The 21,909-nt window shown below is 39.5% G+C and overlaps 1 protein-coding gene across 4 annotated transcripts in view; it reads left to right on the forward strand.

Moving 5' to 3' along the window:
- IFT81 (intraflagellar transport 81) overlaps positions 1-21,909 on the forward strand; it is an 87,247-nt gene that overhangs the window by 41,628 nt on the left and 23,710 nt on the right. For all 4 annotated transcript variants that reach the window (XM_060118624.1, XM_060118628.1, XM_060118627.1 and 1 more), the window contains 3 exons: positions 9,176-9,325; positions 20,012-20,140; positions 21,251-21,340. In XM_060118624.1, coding sequence (XP_059974607.1) covers positions 9,176-9,325; positions 20,012-20,140; positions 21,251-21,340 — 369 coding nt within the window. The remainder of the gene's footprint in view (positions 1-9,175; positions 9,326-20,011; positions 20,141-21,250; positions 21,341-21,909) is intronic.

Genomic DNA, 21,909 nt, shown 5'->3' on the forward strand with positions numbered 1-21,909 from the left:
TTTTTATAGAACTTTAGTACATTTTATAGATCTTATTTAAAAACCTCCCCAAGGTCACTTTAAGTAGTGGGGTCAGGATTTGAAATCATGTTTCTCTGACTCCAAAACCAGTTGGTCTCAACAACTCTCTGAACTGCTTCTGTGACCCCATTGTACTGCTCCTAGGACCTTTAATGATTAATTTATAAATTTGTGAATTTTTGCTCAGATAAGTTATTATTACACAGAATTATGAGTAAATTTAATTTTTAATACCCTAAGTCTATTCAAAATAAAATCTATCAGCTGTTAGGTTTTTGTTGGTGATGGGCTTTTTTGGGGTGGATTGTTCTTTTAATCATAATTGTTTAGATTAATACAAATATGTAGTTTAAAAAGTAAAATGGGGGGCTTCCCTGATGGCGCAGTGGTTAAGAATCCGCCTGCCAATGCAGGGGACACGGGCTCGAGCCCTGGTCCTGGAAGATCCCACATGCCGTGGAGCAACTAAGCCCACGCACCACAACCACTGAAGCCCGCGCGCCTAGAGCCCGTGCTCCGCAACAAGAGAAGCCACTGCAGTGAGAAGCCTGCGCACCGCAACAAAGAGTAGCCCCCGCTTGCTGCAACTAGAGAAACCCCGTGCATAGCAACGAAGACCCAACGCAGCCAAAAATAAATAAATAAAATAAATAAATTTATGAAAAAAAATAGTAAAACGGGGGCCTCCCTGGTGGCGCAGTGGTTAAGAGTCCGCCTGCCGATGCAGGGGATACGGGTTCGTGCCCCGGTCTGGGAGGATCCCATATGCCGCGGAGCGGCTGGGCCCGTGAGCCATGGCCGCTGGGCCTGCGCATCCGGAGCCTGTGCTCCGCAACGGGAGAGGCCACAATAGTGAGAGGCCTGCATACCGCAAAAAAGAAAAAAAAAAAATAGTAAAACGGTATCAATATTCTTATGTATGTCTCCCAGTGACTATGAGCAAGGGTTTTTCCAGGGTAGTGTTCCGTTTCTTACCTTTTTTCACAATATGACACTTAAAGAAAATGGTTATTGTTTAGCATACTGAGGTAAAAGGATAAGGCTGCTTATAGCTGAGGATGACTGGCTTTGGAGTTCTTTATAATATCTTGCACATCTTGGCACACCCATAATATTTGTGCCACATGAGTATACTGGAGCATACCCCATTCAGGATGATCTGCTCTGGAACAGTGCTTCTCAGAGTGTGGTCTGAAGACCAGTTCTAGTCTACCGGCTGTTAAGTTACTAATCCACAACCATATAAATTAAGAGGAAGCATTTAGAAACATTTATAGTAATTTGATATTGTATAAACATTTTTGTTATTTTATAAAAGTATCCAGTCCACAAATGGTTAGAAATTTTAAAAAACTGGTCCATCACCATAGCTAAGTGTGAGAAACCCTGCTGTTTGTGGGAGTGGAGTTGATGGGGCATGGGATGAACACAGGTCAACTTTAGTAGGTATGCCGAGTTGTCTTCCAATCTATTGTTCTAAATTATGTATCCCTCACTCTTAGTGGTGTATAGGTGTTCTACTTCCTCCACATCTTCAATGACACTTAGTATTGAAGGACTTTTTATTTTTGCTAATTGGGTGGGTATTACAATGGTATCCTTTTTTTTTTTTTTTTTTTTGTGGTACGCGGGCCTCTCACTGTTGTGGCCTCTCCCATTGTGGAGCACAGGCTCTGGACGCGCAGGCTCAACGGCCATGGCTCACAGGCCTAGCTGCTCCGCGGCATGTGGGATCTTCCCAGACTGGGGCACGAACCCGTGTCCCCTGCATTGGCAGGCGGACTCTCAACCACTGTGCCACCAGGGAAGCCCTACAATGGTATCTTATTGTGGTTTTAATTTGCATTACTAATTTGATTACAGATGAGGTCAAACGTCTTTTAGTATGCTTATTGGCCATTTTGGATTTTCTTTTCTATGAAGTGACTATTCAAGTATTTTATCCATTTTTCTATTGGATTATTTGCCTTTCTCTCATTGATTTGTAGGTTTAATTCATGTATTTTTGGATACAAATTCTTTATTGGATTAATGTGTTGTAAATATATTCTCCCAACTTGTGACTTAATATTCTTAATATTCTTAATTCTTAATATCTTAATATATATTTTGATGAACAAAAGTTCTCAATTTTAGCAAAGTCAAGTTTATCGACATCTATTTTCAGTTTGTGCTTTTTTTTTTAATAAGTTTATTTATTTATTTTTGGGTGTGTTCGGTCTTCGTTTCTGTGCGAGGGCTTTCTCCAGTTGCAGCGAGTGGGGGCCACTCTTCATCGCGGTGCGCGGGCCTCTCACTGGCGCGGCCTCTCTTGCTGCAGAGCACAGGCTCCAGACGCGCAGGCTCAGTAGTTGTGGCTCACTGGCCTAGTTGCTCCATGGCATGTGGGATCTTCCCAGACCAGGGCTCGAACTCATGTCCCCTGCATAGGCAGGCAGATTCTCAACCGCTGTGCCACCAGGGAAGCCCAGTTTGTGCTTTTTTGTGTGTTTTATTTAATAAATCCTTTACTATCTCAATAATCATAGTAATATTTTCCTATATTCTAGATTTTTAGTTCTGTCTTTCACATATAAGTCTGTAATACAGTTGGAATTGATTTTTATGTGTTATGAAGTAAGGGGTCCAATAATTGAATATTCTATTCTTTTTTTTAATTGAAGTATAGTTGTTAGTCTCAGTGTTAGTTTCAGTTGTACAGCAAAGTGATTCAGTTATATATATATTCTTCAGATTCTTTTCCATTATAGGTTATTACAAGATATTAAATACATTTCCCTGTGCTATACAGTAAATCCATGTTATCTATTTTATATATAGTGGTGTGTACCTGTTAATTTCATAGTCCTAATTTACCGTGCCCCCTCCCCCTTCAGTAGCCATAGGTTTGTTTCCTGTGTCTACGAGTCTGTTTCTATTTTGTAAATGAGTTCGTTTGTATCATATTTTAGATTCCACATGTAAGTGATATCATATGATATTTGTCTTTCTCTGTCTGACTTACTTCACTTAGTATGATAATCTCTAGGTCCATCCATGTTGCTGCAAATGGTAGTATTTCATTCTTTGGTATTCATAGTATTTCATTCTATGGCTGAGTAATATTCCATCATGTATATATACCACATCTTCTTTATCCATTAATCTGTTGGTGGATGCTTAGGTTGCATCCATGTCTTGGCTATTGTAAATACTGGTGCTATGAACATTGGGGTGCATGTGTCTTTTTAAAAATTTTTATTTATTTATTTTTGGCTGCATTGGGTCTTCGTTGCTGTGTGTGGGCCCCCTCTAGCTGCAGCGAGCGGGGGAGCTACTCTTCGTTGCGGTGCACGGGCCTCTTACTGCGGTGGCCTCTCCTGTTGTGGAGCACGGGCTCTAGGCACGTGGGCTCAGCAGTTGTGGCTTGCGGGCTCTAGCGCACAGGCTCAGTAGTTGTGGCACACGGGCCTAGCTGCCCCGTGGCATGCGGGATCCTCCCGGACCAGGGCTTGAACCTGTGTCCCCTGCACTGGCAGGCGGACCCTCAACCACTGCGCCACCAGGGAAGCCCCATGTGTCTTTTTTAATCAGAGTTCCCTCTGGATATATACCCAGGAGTGGGATTGCTGGATCATATGGTAACTCTATTTTTAGTTTTTTATGGAACCTCCATACTGTTCTCCATAGTGGCTGTATCAATTTACATTCCCACCAACAGTGTAGGAGGGTTCCCTTTTCTCCACACCCTCTCCAGCATTTATTATTTGTAGAGTTTTTGATGATGGCCATTCTAACTGGTGTGAGGTGATACCTCATTGTAGTTTTGATTTGCACTTCTCTAATAATTAGTGATATTGAGCATCTTTTCATGTGCCTGTTGGCCATCTGTATGTCTTCCTTAGAGAAATGTCTATTTAGGTCTTCTGCCCATTTTGTGATTGGATTTTTGGTTTTTTTTAATATTGAGCTGAATGAGCTATTTGTATATTTTAGAAATTAAGCCCTTGTCAGCCACATCATTTGCAGATATTTTCTCCCATTCCATAGGTTGTCTTTTCATTTTGTTTATGGTTTCTTTTGCTGTGCAAAAGCTTGTAAGTTTGATTAGGTCTGATTTGTTTCTTTTACTTCTTTTGCCTTGGGAGACTGAACTAAGAAAACATTGCTACAGTTTACGTCAGCGAATGTTTTGCTTATGTTCTCTTGTAGAAGTTTTACGGTGTCATGTCTTATATTTAAGTCTTTAAGCCATTCTGAGTTTATTTTTGTGTATTGTGTGAGGGCTGGTGTAATACAGCTCTCCAGCTTTCCCAGCACCACTTCCTGAAGAGATTGTCCCTTCTCCGTTGTATATTCTTGCTTCCTTTGTTAAAGATTAATTGACCATAGGTGTGTGAATTTATTTCTGGACTCTCTGTTCTGTTCTGCTGATCCATATGTCTTTTTTTGTGCCAATACCATGCTGTTTTGATTACTGTAGCTTTGTAGTATTGTCTGTAGTCTGGGAAGGTTATGCCTCCAGTTTAGTTCTTTTTCCTTAGGATTGCTTTGGCAATTCTGGATCCTTTGTAGTTCCAAATAAATTTTAGGATTATTTGTTCTAGTTCTGTGAAAAATGTCATGGGTAATTTAATAGGAATCTCATTGAATCTATAGATTGCTTTGGGTAGTATGGCCATTTTAACAATATTGATTCTTCCGATCCAAGAGCATGGGATATCTTTCCATATTTTGGAATCATCTTCAGTTTCCTTTTTCAGTGTTTTATAGTTCTCAGCATATAGGTCTTTCACCTCCTTGGTTAGGTTTATTCCTAGGTTTTTGTTTGTTTGTTTGTTTGTTTGTTTTTGGATGTGATTTAATTTTATTTTCTTATTTATTTTATTTTATTTTATTTTTTTGGCCATACCACATGGCTTGTAGGATCTTAGTTCCCTGACCTGGGATTGAACCTGGACCCTTGGCAGTGAAAGCGTGGAGTCCTAACCACTGGACTGCCAGGGAATTCCCTTGACGTGATTTTAAACAGAATTTTTTTTTAACTTTCTCTTTCTAATATTTCATTGTTAGTGTAAAGAAATACAACAGATTTCTGTATATTAATCTTGTATTCTGCTACCTTGCTGAATTCATTGATGAGTTCTAATAATTTTTGTGTGAAGTCTTTAGGGTTTTCTATGTAGAGTATCATGTCACCTACATCTAATGACAATTTTACCTCCTCCCTTCCAGTTTGGATACCTTTTATTTCTTTTTCTTGTCTGACTGCTGTGGCTAAGACTTCCAATACTATGTTGAATAAAAGTGGTGAGAGTGAGCATACTTGTTCCAGAATTTAGTGGGAAGGCTTTCAGCTTCTGGGTGTGGGTTTGTCATAAATGGGTTTATTATGTTGAGATATGTCCCCTTCTATACCCACTTTGGTGAGAATTTTTTATCATGAATGGATATTGAATTTTATCAGATGCTTTTTCTACATCTATTTAGATGATCATGTGGTTTTTGTCTTTTCTTTTGTTGATGTGGTGTTATCACATTGATTGATTTGCATATGTTGAACCATCCTTTCATCCCTGGAATGAATCCAACTTGATCATGGTGTATGATCCTTTTTACGTTTTGTTGGATTTGGTTTGCTAATGAGTATTCTCTTCTTTTTCCTCAGATTTATCATGCCAGCAATGTACATAAACAAAATCCCTTTGAGATTGTCAGTAAAAGGTTCCTGAGACCCAAAAGTTTGAAAATCACTGTTACAGATCCACAAGAAAGGCTCCAATTTAAAAATGAGCCAAAGGGCTTCCCTGGTGGCGCAGTGGTTGAGCGTCTGCTTGCCGATGCAGAGGACACAGGTTCGCGCCCCGGTCCGGGAAGATCCCACATGCCACGGAGCGGCGGGGCCACTGAGCCTGAGTCATGGCCGCGGAGCCTGTGCTCCGCAACGGGAGAGGCCACAGCAGTGAGAGGCCCGCATACCGCAAAAAATAAATAAATAAAATAAATAAAAATAAATAAATAAAAAATAAAAATGAGCCAAAGACAGGCATATCATTTTAAAAAATCCACACAAATACACAATTAACATGGCAAAAAGTGAAGTTCCCTAATAAAGAAATGCAAATAAAATATACTATTCTGCTTATTAAATTGACAATTATAAACAGTACTATAAATAGCCTTTGAAGGGCAGTTTGGCAGAAGGTATCAAAACCCAAAAAAAATAAAACTAAGTTAAAGGTTAAAAAAAAAATTTCCTTCTGACCATTTTTGGGAGTATGGCCTATAGAAATTATTAAGAATGTGTCTGAAGATTTAGCTTCAATATTTGTGTGTGTGTGTGTGTGTGGTACGTGGGCCTCTCAGTGTTGTGGTCTCTCCCGTTGCGGAGCACAGGCTCCGGACGTGCAGGCTCAGCGGCCATGGCTCACGGGCCTAGCCACTCTGCGGCGTGTGGGATCTTCCTGGACCGGGGCACGAACCTGTGTCCCCTGCATCGGCAGGTGGACTCTCAACCACTGCGCCACTAGGGGAGCCCCAATATTTTTATCATGGTTTTTTTTTTCAATAATCTGAAAGGTCAAAAATAACCTAAAATCCAAATGATAGAAAAAACTTCCAATGGAAGAAAATCATGGATAATGCATTTTTTCCCTCTAATTCCTCTAATTCAGTCTAAGGTAATAGAACCCTTAGAGTGCTTTGATGGCCACCTATTGCTTAATTTTATGGAACTGTCATTAATCTGACCCTGACTCCCTTTCCCCTAGGTGGTTTGTCCAGTGAATGCCAAATAATAACCAATTAGCATAGAGCACATTGAGTAATCGGTAGGTTTGTTCTTTCACCAAAAACATTTATAGCTTTTAGCTTTTAAAAATAGTTGCAGAGCACAGCAAGATAGAGAAGGGGAAGATTGGCCTAGATAATACAGAGGATAGCAGATGAACAGGATTGATTTCATTTTGGGCACTTTGCCCAGGACACTTTTAATAGAACATATAGTTAGTCTGGGGATTCTGAATCTGTAGTTATGTCAGGCTTACACATTTATTCTTTAAAAGGAAAAATTGCAAGTAATTAGATTCTAGGTACATTGGTATGACTTAAATTTTTTAAACTGTTTCTGTAATACAGCCATTGATAATTTGCTTTTTGTGGGCTGGATTCCTTAATATTAAAACTAACTCAGTCATGAATAGAAAAATATTTTGAACTTCCTTCATCTAAAACACAATGTATTCCTCATTTCTTTCAAAATTTAAGTCAAGTTTAAAAAAGATGTCTAAACTAGGAGTTAGAGGGTTATTTTTATGTGAAGAATGCTTAATCTTACTATTTTTAAGGACTTTGTATATTCAGGAATCAATCAAGTCTTTAAGAAAAAAAAAAAACCTAAATTTTAGAAATGTTCTCCTTCCTATTTTGCTACCTTACAATTTATAATTGCTGACCTTAGATTTAGCCTTTAAAATTAGGAGGTAAAATGCCATATGATAATAGAGCTTGCATTGGGATCGTGGCTTTGAGTGAATTTTTTCCTTTTTTCTGTTTTCTAATATTTCAGTAATACATTCATTACTTTTATTATTTATAAAATTATTTATAATCTCCCCAATTATCCTTGTAAAGAATTGGGCATTTAAAAGGCTAAGATTTTCAAAGAATTTTCTCATATTAGGTAATATGGAGGCTTACTTTTGTTTTGAAGTGATGCGTTTAAGTATAATAAGCCAGATTCTTACTATGAACATTTTTAAAATAATGTAGTTAATAAAAGGTTGGAGCAGAAAAAATTATTTTATGTAGTAAAAATTCTTAGTACTAATGGTACATAAGAGAAAGTGATTTTTTTATGTGTTATGTTCTGTTTCAGAAATACCAGAAAATTTTCACATTTGCTTCTCATATTAAGCAATACTTTTAATGAGCCAGTGCCTTGGGACCTTTACACCTGCTGTTTCCTCTACTTGGAATGCTCTTCCTTGCTTCTTCCTCCTTCCTCTAATGTATTCCTGCTACTTCAGTCTTGGCTTAAATTATTTTTGAGAAACTTGTCAAAACCCACCTCCCTAAAATCCGACCCCACATTTCCTACCTTCATCACAACCCAGTTTAAACTCCTGTTAGTTATTCTCAGGGCCCTTTCACTGCTTCATAATGTTCACCGTGGTTGTGAACATCAGTTCAATGTTTATTTCCCCCACTATTCCTTAAGCCTGATGAGGGCAGGACATGTGAGCATCTTGTTTAGCATTGTATTCTCTGCGTCTGGCACAGTGCCTAGTACATAATAGTTAATAAATAGTACTTGTCAAATGAATTCCTTTAAATATTCACTTCACTTGCTTTTCCAAACTCTTCTTGGTATTATTTAATAATGGGGTCTTTCCATTAGAGTAGTTATAACTTTAATATCATTAGTAGGTAAATAGCTGAATTAAGCAACTATGAGTTCCCACTAATTTGGAATATTTTTAGCTTTTTAACATTTGGGATGAGCTTCAGATGCTTCTTAGGGTATATGGTCACAGTACCTTTCTTAAATGATAAATAGTAGCTACAAGTGTTGACTATTCTGGTTGGCTATTTTAACCCCAGTAGATCCAGTGCCACCAATATAGTGCAGTACATGAGAGATATCATGATAAGACCACAACCAGAAATGGTCTTCTACTTTCTTCTTCTTCATTTTTAATATTTCTTTAGTTATTTACTTTGGCTGCGCCAGATCTTAGTTGCGGCATGCAGACTTCTTAGTTGCAGCATGCATGCGGGATCTAGTTCCCTGACCAGAGATTGAACCCCGGCCCCCTGCATTGGGAGCATGGAGTGTTACCCACCGAACCACCAGGGAAGTCCCTTCTTTTTAACCTTTTTACTTTTATAGTGTTGAAGTTTCTGTTTTCCTAATCCTTATTTGTAAAGCCCAAAATAAATAGCTTTTGTGTAATGATTTATAGTGTTTAATGGGTCCAAAAAATAAAAACATACACAAAGTATTTTAACTGAACAGTTAGTCTTTCCAACTTTTCTAAGAAAACTAAGTTATTATTATGTACTTGTGACCCACATGTAGGATGGTAGAAAAGAAAATTTTTCTAATGCACTGAGGTTATATATATTTAGCAACTACTTTTCTACTTATTAAACTACATGTTATGTTCTTTTACAGTTGAAACGATATGTCAGTAAACTTCGAAGCAAGAGTACAGTTTTCAAAAAGAAGCATCAGATAATAGCTGAATTTAAAGCTGAATTTGGTCTCTTGCAGAGGACAGAAGAACTTCTTAAGCAACGTCATGAAAATATTCAACATCAACTGGTAATACAGTGTTATCTTGGGGTTCTAAAAGTACAAATGCCAGGAGGTTTATAAGTTATAGCTTTTTACTGAGGTCATTGTTTTTATTAGAAAAACCATAAAATTATTCATTTTCTCTGATTAATTACAGAGATGACATAAAAGCTGATTTTTTGTATTTTACTGTAGCAGTAGGCACTAACTTTTTTATGTGTTCTGACTTTGGGGTAATTAATAGAAGTTGAATTCTATTAAGTAGGTTTTTCTTTTGATTAGCTAGTTAATATGACCAAAATGATCATACCAAGAGATTGACTATAAAATAATTTATTTATCGTGGCCTGCTGGGCAGAAATCTAAGCAGCCACTTCCAAGGAGCTTTGGAAAGAAGTATCCAGGGAGGATTCTATATGGAAGTTTGCCTGCAGGCTTGTTCCTTATATATTTGTGCCTTGGTTGTCAGAAAAAAAGTTAAACCCAGAGAAATCCCTCTAGCAGCAAAGCTGTTCTCATCGTGGGTACCAGTTCCTCTGAGTTTTCTTGATTTGGCTTTTTTTTTTCTTTTACCCGTGGGGAAATGATTTCATCAGGATGTTGGCTTACCAGCTAGCAATAATCTGGTAGAGGTGAATGAAGTTTCAACCAGTTGTAATTAGCTGGCAATATGAACTTTTCTGTCTCATGCTGTTGAATATTGTTTGCTTCTAGGGAATTTAAGATTGAAAATTTACAGTGCATCAAACATAGATTCTAACAGCACTAAACATAGATTGTAACAAACTTTTAAAATTGATATGTAGTAACTGCATTATTGCTCACTTTAAAATATTTTCTCATTTTCATTGTGATTTCTTTGACCTATGGTTATTGCTTAAAACCAAACATTTGGGGATTTTCTAGTTACCTTTCTGTTATTGATTTCTAGCTTATTTCTGCTGTAACCAAGAAACTTACTCTGTGATTTCAGTCCTTTGAAATTTTTGAATGTTGCAATATGGCCCAGCATGTGGTCTGTTTTGATCATTGTTCCTTGTGCAGTTGAGAAGAATATATATTCTGCAGTTGTGGGGGATGGTGTTCCATAAAAGTCAATTCAGTCCAGTACTTTAACCATGATACTCAAATCTTCCATGTTTCTTTTTTTTTTTTTAACATCGTTATTGGAGTATAATTGCTTTACAATGGTATGTTAGTTTCTGCTTTATAACAGAGTGAATCAGCTATACATATACATATATCCTCATATCTCCTCCCTCTTGCGTCTCCCTCCCACCCTCCCTATCCCACCCCTCTAGGTGCTCAGAAAGCACGGAGCTAATCTCCCTGTGCTATGCGGCTGCTTCCCACTAGCTATCGATTTTACATTTGGTAGTGTATATATGTCCATGCCACTCTCTCACTTCGTCCCAGCTTACCCTTCCCTCTCCCCGTGTCCTCAAGTCCATTCTCTACATCTGCATCTTTATTCCTGTCCTGCTGCTAGGTTCTTCAGGACCTTTTTCTTTTTTTAATGATTCCATATATATGTGTTAGCATACGATATTTGTTTGTCTCTTTCTGACTTACTTCACTCTGTATGACAGACTCTAGGTCCATCCACCTCACTACAAATAACTCAATTTCGTTTCTCTTTATGGCTGAGTAATATTCCATTATATATATGTGCCACATCTTCTTTATCCATTAATCTGTCAATGGATACTTAGGTTGCTTCCATGTCCTGGCTATTGTAAATAAAGCTGCAGTGGACATTCTGGTACATGACTCTTTTTGAATTATAGTTTTCTCAGGGTATATGCCCAGTAGTGGGATTGCTGAGTCATATGGTAATTCTATTTTTAGTTTTTTAAGGAACCTCCATACTGTTCTCCATAGTGGCTGTATCAATTTACATTCCCACCAACAGTGCAAGAGGGCTCCCTTTTCTCCACACCCTCTCCAGCGTTTATTGTTTGTAGATTTTTTGATGATGGCCATTCTGACTGGTGTGAGGTGATACCTCATTGTAGTTTTGATTTGCATTTCTCTAATGATTAGTGATGTTGAGCATTCTTTCACGTGTTTGTTGGCTATCTGTATATCTTCTTTGGAGAAATGTCTATTTAGGTCTTCTGCCCATTTTTGGATTGGGTTGTTTGTCTTTTTGATATTGAGCTGCATGAGCTGCTTGTAAATTTTGGAGATTAATCCTTTGTCAGTTGCTTCATTTGCAAATATTTCCTCCCTTTCTGAGGGTTGTCTTTTCGTCTTGTTTATGGTTTCCTTTGCTGTGCAAAAGCTTTGAAGTTTCATTAGGTCCCATTTGTTTATTTTGATTTTCATTTCTCTAGGAAGTGGGTCAAAAAGGATCTTGCTGTGATTTATGTCATAGAATGTTCTGCCTATGTTTTCCTCTAAGAGTTTTATAGTGTCTGGCCTTATATTTTGGTCTTTAATCCATTTTGAGTTTATTTTTGTGTATGGTGTTAGGGAGTGTTCTAATTTCATTCTTTTACATGTAGCTGTCCAGTTCTCCCAGCACCACTTATTGAAGAGGCTGTCTTTTCTCCATTGTATATTCTTGCCTCCTTTATCAAAAATAAGGTGACCATATGTGTGTGGGTTTATCTCTGGGCTTTCTATCCTGTTCTATTGATCTATATTTCTGTTTTTGTGCCAGCACCATACTGTCTTGATTACTGTAGCTTTGTAGTGTAGTCTGAAGTCAGGGAGCCTGATTCCTCCAGCTCCGTTTTTCTTTCTCAAGTTTGCTTTCACTATTCGGGGTCTTTTTGTTTCCATACAAATTGTGAAATTTTTTGGTTCTAGTTCTGTGAAAAACGCCATTGGTAGTTTGATAGGGATTGCATTGAATCTGTAGATTGCTTTGGGTAGTATAGTCATTTTCACAATGTTGATTCTTCCAATCCAAGAACATGGTATATCTCTCCATCTGTTTGTATCATCTTTAATTTCTTTCATCAGTGTCTTATAGTTTTCTGCATACAGGTCTTTTGTCTCCCTAGGTAGGTTTATTCCTAGATATTTTATTATTTTTGCTGCAGTGGTAAATGGGAGTGTTTCCTTAATTTCTCTTTCAGATTTTTCATCATTAGTGTATAGGAATGCAAGAGATTCCTGTGCATTAATTTTGTATCCTACTACTTTACCAAATTCATTGATTAGCTCTAGTAGTTTTCTGGTAGCGTCTTTAGGATTCTCTCTGTATAGTATCATGTCATCTGCCAACAGTGACAGCTTTACTTCTTCTTTTCCGAGTTGGATTCCTTTTATTTCTTTTTCTTCTCTGATTGCTGTGGCTAAAACTTGCAAAACTATGTTGAATAATAGTGGTGAGAGTGGGCAACCTTGTCTTGTTCCTGATCTTAGTGGAAATGGTTTCAGTTTTTCACCATTGAGAACGATGTTGGCTGTGGGTTTGTCATATATGGCCTTTATTATGTTGAGTTTATTTCCTTCTATGCCTACTTTCTGGAGGGTTTTTATCATAAATGGGTGTTGAATTTTTTGAAAGCTTTTTCTGCATCTCTTGAGATTATCATATGGTTTTTATCCTTCAATTTGTTAATATGGTGTATCACATTGATTGATTTGAGTATATTAAAGAGTCCTTGCATTCCTGGGATAAACCCCACTTGATCATGGTGTATGATCCTTTTAATGTGCTGTTGGATTCTGTTTGCTAGTATTTTGCTGAGGATTTTTGCATCTATGTTCATCAGTGATACTGGCCTGTAGTTTTCTTTCTTTGTCTAGTTTTGGTATCAGGGCGATGGTGGCCTCATAGAATGAGTTTGGGAGTGTTCCTCTCTCTGCTATATTTTGGAAGAGTTTGAGAAGGATAGGTGTTAGCTCTTCTCTAAATGTCTGATAGAATTCTCCTGTGAAGCCATCTGGTCCTGGGCTTTTGTTTGTTGGAAGATTTTTAATCACAGTCTAAGTTTTAGTGCTTGTGATTGGTCTGTTTATTTTTTCTATTTCTTCCTGGTTCAATCTTGGAAGGTTGTGCTTTTCTAAGAATTTGTCCATTTCCTCCAGGTTGTCCATTTTATTGGCATATAATTGCTTGTAGTAATCTCTCATGATCCTTTGTATTTCTGCAGTGTCGATTGTTACTTCTCCTTTTTCATTTCTAATTCTATTGATTTGAGTCTTCTCCCTTTTTTTCTTGATGAGTCTGGTTAATGGTTTATCAATTTTGTTTATCTTCTCAAAGGACCAGCTTTTAGTTTTATTGATCTTTGCTATTGTTTCCTTCATTTCTTTTCCATTTATTTCTGATCTGATCTTTATGATTTCTTTCCTTCTGCTAACTTTGGGGGGTTTTTTGTTCTTCTTTCTCTGTTTGCTTTAGGTGTAAGGTTAGGTTGTTTATTTGAGATGTTTCTTGTTTCTTGAGGTAGGATTGTATTGCTATAAACTTCCCTCTTCAAACTGCTTTTGCTTCATCCCATAGGTTTTGGGTTGTCGTGTTTTTATTGTCATGTATTTCTAGGTATTTTTTGATTTCCTCTTTGATTTCTTCAGTGATCTCTTGGTTATTAAGCAGTGTATTGTTTAGCCTCCATGTATTCATGTTTCTATTTATATTTTCATCTGCTTATTCCATCAGTTATTGAAAAAGATGTTTTAAAGTATCTATGATCGGGCTTCCCTGGTGGCGCAGTGGTTGAGAGTCTGCCTGCTGATGCAGGGGACATGGGTTCGTGCCCCGGTCCGGGAAGATGCCACATGCCACGGAGCGGCTAGGCCCGTGAGCCATGGCCGCTGAGGCTGCTCGTCCGGAGCCTGTGCTCCACAACGGGAGAGGCCACAACAGTGAGAGACCCACGTACTGCAAAAAAAAAAAAAAAAAAAAAAAAAAGCTATAATCTTTATCCTTTTAGTTCCATCAGTTTTTGCTTTACATCTTTTCTTAAGCTGGGTTCCTTAGAAGCAGAGCCTGAGAGGGGACTACTTGGTGCAAGTGATTTACTGAGGGGGGGAGTACCTTCAGAAGAAAGGGAATGAGGGAAACTGATGGAGCAGCAGAAAAAAGCCAAGCAAGGATGTATCCCCAACTGAAAACAGCTTCATTTTGATCCCATGAGGAACTTTGGAGCACACATTGCACCATGGAGTTGATTCCACCTTGAGGCAAGGGGGCTGGCCTTTTATCCTCCCATATCAGTCAGTCATTGGCTATGGCACGGTATCACCTTCTAGATGAGGCAGCCCCCATTGGGTTATGGGCATGTTCTGGAGAAGGGGGCGTCTGTGAGCCATTAGCAGTCAACGCTCATTGCAGCGTGCAGGTGAGGTTTGAGCAGAGCACCAACAACATCCACTCTAAGCCACCCCGTGACCTACTGAGATCTACTTGTTTCTCACATTGAAGTCAGTCCACCCTGGTATAGTGTATACAGGATTACAGTTGGTCAAAAGTTCTAGGAAAATGGGAGGGTTAGGAGGACAAATGAAAACTCTCTTTGCTTCATTTGGGCCCAAGGACATAATTGATACTCAATATCTCCTTCCTCTGCCATCCATCCTAGATTCCCCACACCTTTGGCTAGCACCTCCAGTGGTCTATCAGGGGTCCCCAACTCCTGGGCCATGGACTGGTACTGGTCTGCAGCCTGTTAGGAACTGGGCCGCACAGCAGGAGGTCAGCGGTGGGCGAGCCAGCGAAGCTTCATCTGCTGCTCCCCATCGCTGGCATTACCACCTGAACCATCCCCCCGACCCCCACCCTCCGCCGTCTGTGGAAAAATTGTCTTCCACAAACCTGGTCCCTAGTGCCAAAAAGGTTGGGACTGCTGGATGACTCAGTTGGTGGGATGACTCAGTCCCTCATCCTTAAGAGGTATGAGATTCTAGTACAATGCCCTTATCAGGCTGTGGTTGCTAAACTTACCCATTTACTGTTCAAACTGGGCATGAGAGTACCAAGATATGCCCTAATGGATCACCTGAATGCCAAACTTATTCCTATCTGTCCCTCATTAGATAGCAGCATCTGTATATCCTTAACATGTTCTGCCAATAAATCGCTCTTTTCTTTGCCTGCTGGTCTGTGGGCATGAGGAGTCCAAGTGACAAGATGGTAAGCAGAGCATTAAGTTTAAAGGGCTTCTCAATGTGCCTTCTGGTGGAAGCATGTGCCTTATGGAAACCAGAACATTTATACCCACAGAGCCTAAAGTTGTCAAGAAGGGAAGCATAATTCCCTGTGGATGAGTGGGAATTCTGGTGAGTGATAACACTCATACTTTCATCTCATGGTTCCAAGACCCATGTAATTTTGGGTCTTTGGATCTATTTGGAACACAACACCATGTAATGGGCATTGGTTTAAGATATACACTCCATCATGAAGAACAGAACTTATCTTCACAGGCCATGAATTCCAAGCTGGCACCTTAGCTGTATGTTCATAGGGCCCTTCCACTATTCAGTCAGCCCATTAGCTTTCTGGATGGTGTGTGGTACAGTGACTGAATCCTGTGGTCATGTTCCCATCGCCATACCTACTTTGCCATAAAGTAGGTCCCTTGGTCTCAGGTGATACTATGTGGGATTCCACATCAGTAGACCAGACATTCTGAGCCTTTGGATAGTGGTGCTGCCTAAAGCACTGTGGGCAAGAAAAACAAACCCTTACCCAGAATATGGGTCAGTCTCATTCAGGATGAAGTGTTGTTCTTTTCAAGGTAGAAAGAATCTGGTGTTATCAAATTGCCACTAAGTAGATGATCAGTTTCCTCAAGGGATGATTCCATACCCAGAACTCAGGATTGGTCTCTGTTGCTGCCAGCTCAGACACTTGGCAGTAGCATTAGCTAGATGAGCATTAGTGAGAGAGCCCATGTTATTTGGTCCATACTTAGCCTCCATCTCTGCCAACATAGCCATTCTGTTCATGAGCCCATTGTCCACACCCTGGGTGGCCAATGACAGAGGCTGGCTGACATCTACTGTCAGCCTTTTTGGCCTTTTTGGAAAGACCAAATCATCCTTTCCACTCGGCTGCTGAGTGCCTCTTCTGCTGTGGACATTGTCCAGTGGCCATATACATGTGATGAAGAGATCTTCACACTTAGTGTTAACTCTTATAGCTCGATCCAAATGCCTCTCCCCGAGACCTCCTTGTCCCCAGTCATTCAGTCTTGCTATCTTGCTTCCTCCAGGCCCCTGACCCAACAAGCTAAGCCATTTGCCACTGCCCAGAAGATAAAAGATAATCTGGGGTGCTAAGGTTCTCAAGTGAGCCTATCCAGTTATCCCCATTTCAGACTCAGCACTCTTTCCCTTCCCTCTCAGAGCCCTGACTTTGACATAGGATATGTTCAGCCTTCTCTGAAGTTTGGCCAGTCTCACAATTTAAGTCCTGTCCGTGGTTTTCAGCTCTCTCTGCCCCATAGCCACAGGAAATGAGGGTTTCTTTAAAGCTCCTAAGGAGGTTCTCTGACTTATCACTTTGCTTTAAATTACTGATTAATGGATTTGAGCCTGTCATTTGAGCTTAGCAACAGCCACCCCAATTTCATAGTCCTTATAGTTACTATTTCTTCATGCTTCTCGAACACCAGCAACACTGTACCAGCTAGTATGTTCCTGTGATAGTTGAGGTCCTCCAAGAAGCATATGCCCAGATTGGATTAGATGTACAAGAGATTTATCGGGGGAAGCCTTTGTGAAGGGTAAAGGGAATTGAGCAGCAGGCGGCAGGGAAAGCCTTTAGGCTCTAAATGCCTTTAGGCTCTTCTGTGAAGGAAGAAGAAGGAAGGAGGATTGGAGAGGAAGAGTCTTAGGCTGTAAGCACAGTTTTAAGGAAGTTTTGGTTGGGATGATGGGGAGTTCCTGAGCCAGTCACCAATTAGAGGATTTCCCAGTCAGGCAGGAATGGGTCAGCCTCTGGCTGGGAACAGCCTGGGGGAAGCATGGCCTTGGTGTGAACGTGATGGTGGATCCAGAGGGGCAGCAGTTATGGCTGTCAGTCAGCTTTGTTCCTCTCAGCAAACTCTCTTGAAGGAGAGTCAAGCCTTCCATTGTCATGCCCACCATAATCCCTTCCACCTATATTCTGCCCTAGTTCACCAGCCTTAGCAATTGTACTGCTATAACATGCCTAGGACTAACGATACTCTGCTTGCCCCCAATGATAGGGCTCTCAGTTCCATTCACCCTGTGAGTGATCCTACCTTAGAAGCCCATCCTTGTAGTTTGGTCAGGTTCTCTAGAAGCAGAACTGGAAACAAGAATTCTTATTCCTCCTCATATGATAAATTCAGTGAGTGCTCTTAGGAAAAAAGATGAAGCAAGAGGAAAAAGTGGATTCAGCTGGAGTCCAATTTCATTCTGATTGCATAAGGAGCTCTGGAGCATAAATTGCATCACAAAGTTGGTCTCATCTTTAGGCAGGAGGGCTACCCCTTTGGACCCCTGTGTCAGTCAGTAATTTGCTATGGACTCTCTTACTACCACCCAAGAAGTGGTGTGATACAGTTCCTGGTAAACCAGGGGTACACTTTGAAGAAGGGACAGCTGTAAACCATCAAAATACCGATTCTCACAATAGCTGGGGGATGGTACACTGACACAGTAAGCAGAGCAGGGCAGAGCGCCCACAGCATCCACTGCAAATATCCTGAGATTAGTCCAGACAGATTCATTTTAGTTATCTTCCTATTGGCAGTGTTAGACATAGTTCATAACTCCCTCTTCCTGTAAAATGTTTCTTTACTTGTCTTCTAGCACACTGCACTCTCCTTGTTTTTCCCTTACTAACACTCCTGTTCCTACTCCATGGCGGATTTCTTCTCATTTCTCCAAAGCCTAGATGTTTGAGTTCCCCAGGCTTAGGCCTTGGATCTCTTCTCTACCCTCACTCCCTTGGTGATCTTATTCTCTTATGGCTTTAAAGATATTGTCTATGCAGACAACTCACAAATTTGTATCTCCAGCCTAGATTGCTTCTCAAATTCCAGTCTTGTATGTGCAACATCTTGAACTCTCTTGGATTTCTACTAGAGATTTCAGATGTTTAACATGTCCAAAACTAAACTTCTGATCTTTACAACTCCCTCACCTGTTCCTCCCAAGTCCTCCTCATCTCAACAAATGGGCACTCCATCCTCTCAGTTCTTCAGGCTGAAAACCTTGGAGTCATTCTTTACCCACTTTCCCTCATACCCTACATCTAACCTGTCATAATATCTTGTTGGATCTATCTTCAAAATATATACAGAACCACTTCTCATCACCTCTGCTGCCCCCACCTGATTCATGCTACCATCATCTCTAACTTGAATTATTGGAATCGTCTTCTAACCGGCTTCTCTGCCCCTACCCTTGCCCCTCTATAGTTTGATCTCAGCACAGATGTTAAAGTCTTTGTTTAAAAATTCCTTTACTCTGAGGACTTCCCTGTGGTCCAGTAGTTAAGACTCCACGCTTCCAATGCAGAGAGCACAGGTTCAATCCCTGGTTGGGGAACTAAGATCCCACATGCCGTACAGTGCGGCCAAAAAAAAAAAAAATTCCTTTACTCTGAATCTTCCAACAAGCCTCCCATTTCATTTAAAATAAGTCCAAGCTCTTTCACTAGCCTAAAACATAAGATAACGATATAATTTATCATCGAAACTAGGACACTTTTGAGAATGAAAAAGACAATAGATGTAAGCTGAGACTATTGCAGCCAACCAGCTGAGTCCTGTATGATCCCTCCCCAACCTCCACCTCATTCTCCCTCCATTTTGAGCTCCTACCATCTAGCTATTTCTTGAAAAAGTCAGGTATGCTCCTACCTCATGTCTTTTGCACTTGCTGATCTCCTGCATATCTCTTTGGCTTGCTCCCTCTCTTCCTTTAGGACTTTACTAGGTGTCATCTTCTCAGGAAGACCTTCTCTAACCACCCTGTTTTTTTAAGATTCCAACCCCACTCTTACCTCACACTATATGTATTTTACTTGTTTACCTATTGCCCGTTTACTCTCACTAGAAATTAGCTCTGTTTTGTTCACTGCAGCATATCTGGTGTCTAGTTCAGCATATCTAGAACTGTACTTGGCACATTAAGGTATATAATAAATATTGGATGAGTGAGCAAATATGTACAGTTGATCACTTGAGAATTCATTCATTCACCAAATATTTAGTGAGTGCATCCTATGTTTTAGATTCTGTGCCAACTGCATAGCATTATTCTAAAGTCTAAAATTATAATGACTTCCTATGCACCTGAAGATACCATAGTAAAACTTAGTATAAGTTTATAACATATAAAGGAACGTAATTATTGTTGAAGTCAATAAAGATTGTTCTTTAGGATTTAAACTATTTTATTGGGCCTCCCTGGTGGCGCAAGTGGTTGGGAGTCCACCTGCCGATGCAGGGGATGCGGGTTCGTGCCCCGGTCTGGGAGGATCCCATGTGCCGCGGAGCGGCTGGGCCCGTGAGCCATGGCCGCTGAGCCTGCGCGTCCGGAGCCTGTGCTCCGCAACGGGGGAGGCCACAGCAGTGAGGGGCCCGCATACCGCAAAAAAAAAAAAAGAAAGAAAAAAAAAAATAAAAAAATAAACTATTTTATTTACGACTTTATTGTTACCTATTAAATCTATATACTTCTTATGTTTCTATATACTTCTTATGGAATCATCAAGGTTTTGACACCCATTTTGTGGACCCCATTTTTTACACCTATTTTATTCTTTACTTTTAGCAAACTATTGAGGAGAAAAAGGGTATATCTGGATATAGTTACACCCAAGAAGAGCTAGAAAGAGTATCCGCCCTGAAGAGTGAAGTTGATGAAGTGAAAGGACGAACACTGGATGACATGTCTGAAATGGTGATTACACAGGCTTTGTTTGTTTATTTGTTTTATTGTCTACCTCTGAGGCAGATATTTTTGTGTTCTGTTTTCAGTGAAACATTCAAATTTTCATTTCTGTGCATTGTTTTCTTTACATTCTTTCATCTGTCTTTATCACTCTCTTTTGAATTTTCCATTCTAATGAGGTTGTAAAGAGGTTGTCCAATTTTGTGGTTTTTGAAATGTGTAAAAGTTACATAGCATTGGGAATTACCTGGCAGTCTAGTGATTAGGACTCTGTGCTTCCATTGCAGGAGGCACGGGGTCGGTCCCTGGTCAGGGAACTAAGATCCCGCATGCTGCACAGCTCAGCCAAAAAAAAAAAAGTTACATGGTATTAAAGAAATATTTAAGATAAAAAAACAAGTTTTCCCAAATCATGCTACTTAAATTAATACAATTATTTCATTTTTGTGTATGTCCTTAGTATCTTTCTGTATTCAGGACTGCTGTTCAGCCAGAATGCACGGATACAGCTTCATCAGGCATTAAAATGTTGAAATCTTTCACTACTTATTGGTAAATAGCTGCTGCTCCAAACTCTCAGAGTACCCACCTCCACCTGTCTTGTCCACATTCGTCCCAGAACCCTCTGGATTTCACCACATTCTAACTCCTATAAAGATGAACATTTAGTACAGCAGAGGCCTCCAAGACCCTGTTCATCTCTGTGGCTGATGTCCATTCTGATTGGTCATTACTTATGCCTTTTGGGTTATTAAGTATTTTGAATATCACTTCGTCTATGTTTATGTGTATTTTATATAACCTACATAATTATATACTTTTTACATAATACAAAGCTGTATAAAGGCAACTTTGTAATTTATTTTAGTTATTCAGTGCTAGATTGTAAATATTTTCCCATAATGGTTTGCAGTGTTAATAATTGACATTTTGAACAGTTAAGTGATATTCCTTCTTATTGAGGAATCAATACTTACTAAATGACTTTCCCACTGTTTGACATTGAAGTAATTTATAGTTTTTTTTCACTCATATATAACACTTCAATAAATATCTTTATGGTATTTTTGTTCTTTTGAATTCTTTTCTTAGATGTCATATATTTTGTTTAAATGACAGGTAAAAAGACTAAATTCTCTGGTATCTGAAAAGAAATCAGCTCTAGCTCCAGTTATAAAAGAACTACGACAATTGCGTCAGAAATGTCAAGTAAGTGAATTTAATTTTGTGATACTTTTTTTTAACATCTTTATTGGAGTATAATTGCTTTACAATGGTGTGTTCATTTCTACTTTATAACAAAGTGAATCAGCTATACATATACATATATCCCCATATCTCTTCCCTCTTGCATCTCCGTCCCACCCTCCCGTCCCACCCCACTAGGTGGTAATTTTGTGACACTTTTTTTTTTTTTTTTGGCGGTACGCAGGCCTCTCACTGTTGTGGCCTCTCCCATTGTGGAGCACAGGCTCCGGACGTGCAGGCTCAGCGGCCATGGTTCACGGGCCCAGCTGCTCCACAGCATGTGGGATCCTCCCAGACCAGGGCACGAACCTGTGTCCCCTGCATCAGCAGGCAGACTCTCAACCACTGTGCCACCAAGGAAGCCCTTGTGATACTTTTAATACTCTCTCTTGTTCAGATGTATTAGTTAGAATCCCAAATATTTTACTTGGGTAATTTCTGGAAATAAATTATTATTTTTTATATGATTCTGCAAAAGAGAATAATAATGTGACCTACAACAGTTTTTGTTTATTTTATGCTGTTTGTTT

This window comes from Mesoplodon densirostris, chromosome 15 (assembly GCF_025265405.1).
Source record: "Mesoplodon densirostris isolate mMesDen1 chromosome 15, mMesDen1 primary haplotype, whole genome shotgun sequence".
NCBI classification, from domain to species: Eukaryota; Metazoa; Chordata; class Mammalia; order Artiodactyla; family Ziphiidae; genus Mesoplodon; species Mesoplodon densirostris.